The 2,469-nt window shown below is 57.2% G+C and overlaps 1 protein-coding gene across 1 annotated transcript in view; it reads right to left on the reverse strand.

Annotated features, from left to right (window-relative positions):
* The window catches only part of VWCE (von Willebrand factor C and EGF domains), a 30,011-nt gene that overhangs the window by 18,977 nt on the left and 8,565 nt on the right, over window positions 1-2,469 (reverse strand). Inside the window, exon 5 of the mRNA XM_011368591.2 lies at window positions 731-847. Coding sequence (XP_011366893.1) covers window positions 731-847 — 117 coding nt within the window. The remainder of the gene's footprint in view (window positions 1-730; window positions 848-2,469) is intronic.

Raw genomic sequence — 2,469 nt, forward strand, 5'->3', positions numbered from 1 at the left:
CATGAAAATTTCAAACACACAGAAAATAATATTGCAGTATCAAGGAGGAACTTTCGTCTTAGCTGCCTTGTTGAAGAGAGAGTGTTTTCTTACCTAACTTCTGTAAATAAGTCATCTTGAAAGAATGAGTCATTATTTTAAAAGATCTCTCCCATTCTGCTCACTCAGGAGGACAAACCCCTTCTCCCGCTGGCCCCTGCAGCACTCACGCCCTGTTCCAAAGTTGTTCTGCTCTCCACCCCACTGGGGGCAGCTGGAGGCCAGTGTCTCCAGGGCCCGGCCCAGCATGGGGGCAGGTAGAACAAATGAATGGCCCCAGCATGCACGCCTCTCCTACACCCCCTGGGCGTGCTGTGCTCACAGCCCCCTCTTCGCAGTGGCTTCCTCCTTCCAATTTGTCTTCCCGACCCTGGTCCCGCCTCTCCCCAGGGCCTCGCCTCGCCCCCATCCCTCCACCCTGCAATGATGGCAGCAGCAGTTTCCTAGAGAGCCCTGGTTCAGAGCCCAGACCCTAGGGTCAGAGCTGCCAGGACTCAAACTGAATGGCCCTGGGCAAACCTGTTGCCCCACCAGTCAGGTGGAGAAGATCACGGGTCCACCTCAGAGGACCGTGGTCAAGGTGAAATGCACAAACACAGGCAGAGCAGGCCCTGGCAGGGCCACCCAGTGGACATCAGAGCCCAGCAGGAGCAGCGGCAGTGTCCGCGTTGCCCGGCCCTGAGCCGCTCACCTTGGCAGCTGTGGCGGTCGGCGGAGAGCTGCATGCCGGGTCCACACTCGCACACAAACCCGCCTTCCGTGTTCACGCAGTGGCCCTCGCAAGAGGAGCTCAAACATTCGTCAATATCTGAGAAGAGAGAAAACACCCTTGTACCACCCACACTGAAAGTGGTTGGGGTGGAGGGAGAAAATCTACTCCACGGGGACCCCGCGCCCCTACCCCATCCCGGGAAGAAAGACCAAGCACTGGGAAAGTCATCCTGCTGTGCGGGAAGCCCCAGAAAGAAGAGGCCGAGGGACCAGGCCCCCCTCTTTGAGCCCCGCAGACCAGATGACAGAGAGGATGGCTGAGACAGAGCCCCCGCCGGTGACCCCACTCGAGAGCAGAGGGGCGTGGGTAGGAAGGCTGATTAACCCCCTTCGATGTTTCTTGAGTGCTACTCGTGAGCAGCAGACCTGAAGGGAGTTGTCGAAGACACAGCTGTGACTAGGACATGGCGCTGACTCTCCAGACGGTCGTAGGCTGATAACGTAGGAGCCGCGACCCACACCCACGAGAGACCACACGTGGCTGGGTGATATGTGCCCTACCAGGGAACGCCCGGCCGCAGCAGCGGCCGCGTGCTGGAGACGTGGGCTAGAGGGCCAGGAGGCAGCAGCAGCAGGGGGCCGTCCACTGGAGGGAGGTCTGAGGGGCTTCTGGGAAGCACAGGGACTGCCTGGGGCCGGGGCTGGCGCAAGCGTTGGGGGCAGTGGGAGGCAGGGCTGGACAGCCGGGGTAAGGCTCCAGCGTGGAGCTCCAAGGAGTCTCCGAAGCTTCTGCCCAGGAGGGGTGGCTGGATCCAAGTAGTGCTTCGGGGAGGTTCGGGCCTGAGGGCTGAGGGGGCTGGGCAATGACCCTTCCCGCCCCCGCCTCCCCTTCCTCATCTGAGAACCAAGAAGGCTCTGGAGGACCAACAGGACCAGCTCTGCCCACTCCAGCCGGCACCCGAGTCCCCCACCCCTCGGGCCCCATGCCAGCCGAACACCTCCACTCTCCTTACTTGCTCTTCCCACAGGCAGCCCCTTCCAGACCTCTCCCACCGCCTCTATGAAGCCCACCCTGACTAACCCCACCCCGCCGGGACTGCTGGTGGCTGTGGTCTGTGCCCCCTGCCCTGTGCTGGCTTTGACTTGGTTCTCTGGCTTTTCCTTGGTCCGGTTTGCCTCTGTCACAAGAAGTGTGTGGGTAAAGTACCCTCCATGAAAGACAGGGGAGGGCGGATGGCTTCGATGAGCCTGGAGCACGAAAGCTTTCATGAGCTGTTGGACCCAAGGGTTCTCCTCCTGGGAGTAATCGGAGATGCTGACAAGAAGCCCTTTACTGCAGAATTACTGACAGTGGCACTGAAATTACAGTAGCCACATACGCAACTGTTAAAAATTATGTCGTAAGGACTATTTCGTGCTAACGCTATAAAGTTTAGTGAGAAAAATCATGAACAAAAACTATAAAGTATAATCCCAGTTTTACACAACATAAAGATATGCGTGCTTAACACACATATGCGCACAGGTACACACCCCCGAACACGTGCGCCCAAGGAAAAAGGCAGAAAAAATAACTTCGTTTTTGTAACCAATACCTCCGGGCAGAGCCTTCAGGACACGCTGGGTTTTCGTCCACCTTTCTATCCTTCTTTTATTTTCCAAATGTTCCGAAATGAGTTATCTTTTACTTTTGCATGCAAGGGACAAAACGTGATTTTT

The sequence above is a fragment of the Pteropus vampyrus genome, unplaced genomic scaffold, assembly GCF_000151845.1.
Source record: "Pteropus vampyrus isolate Shadow unplaced genomic scaffold, Pvam_2.0 Scaffold144, whole genome shotgun sequence".
Taxonomy (NCBI): Eukaryota; Metazoa; Chordata; class Mammalia; order Chiroptera; family Pteropodidae; genus Pteropus; species Pteropus vampyrus.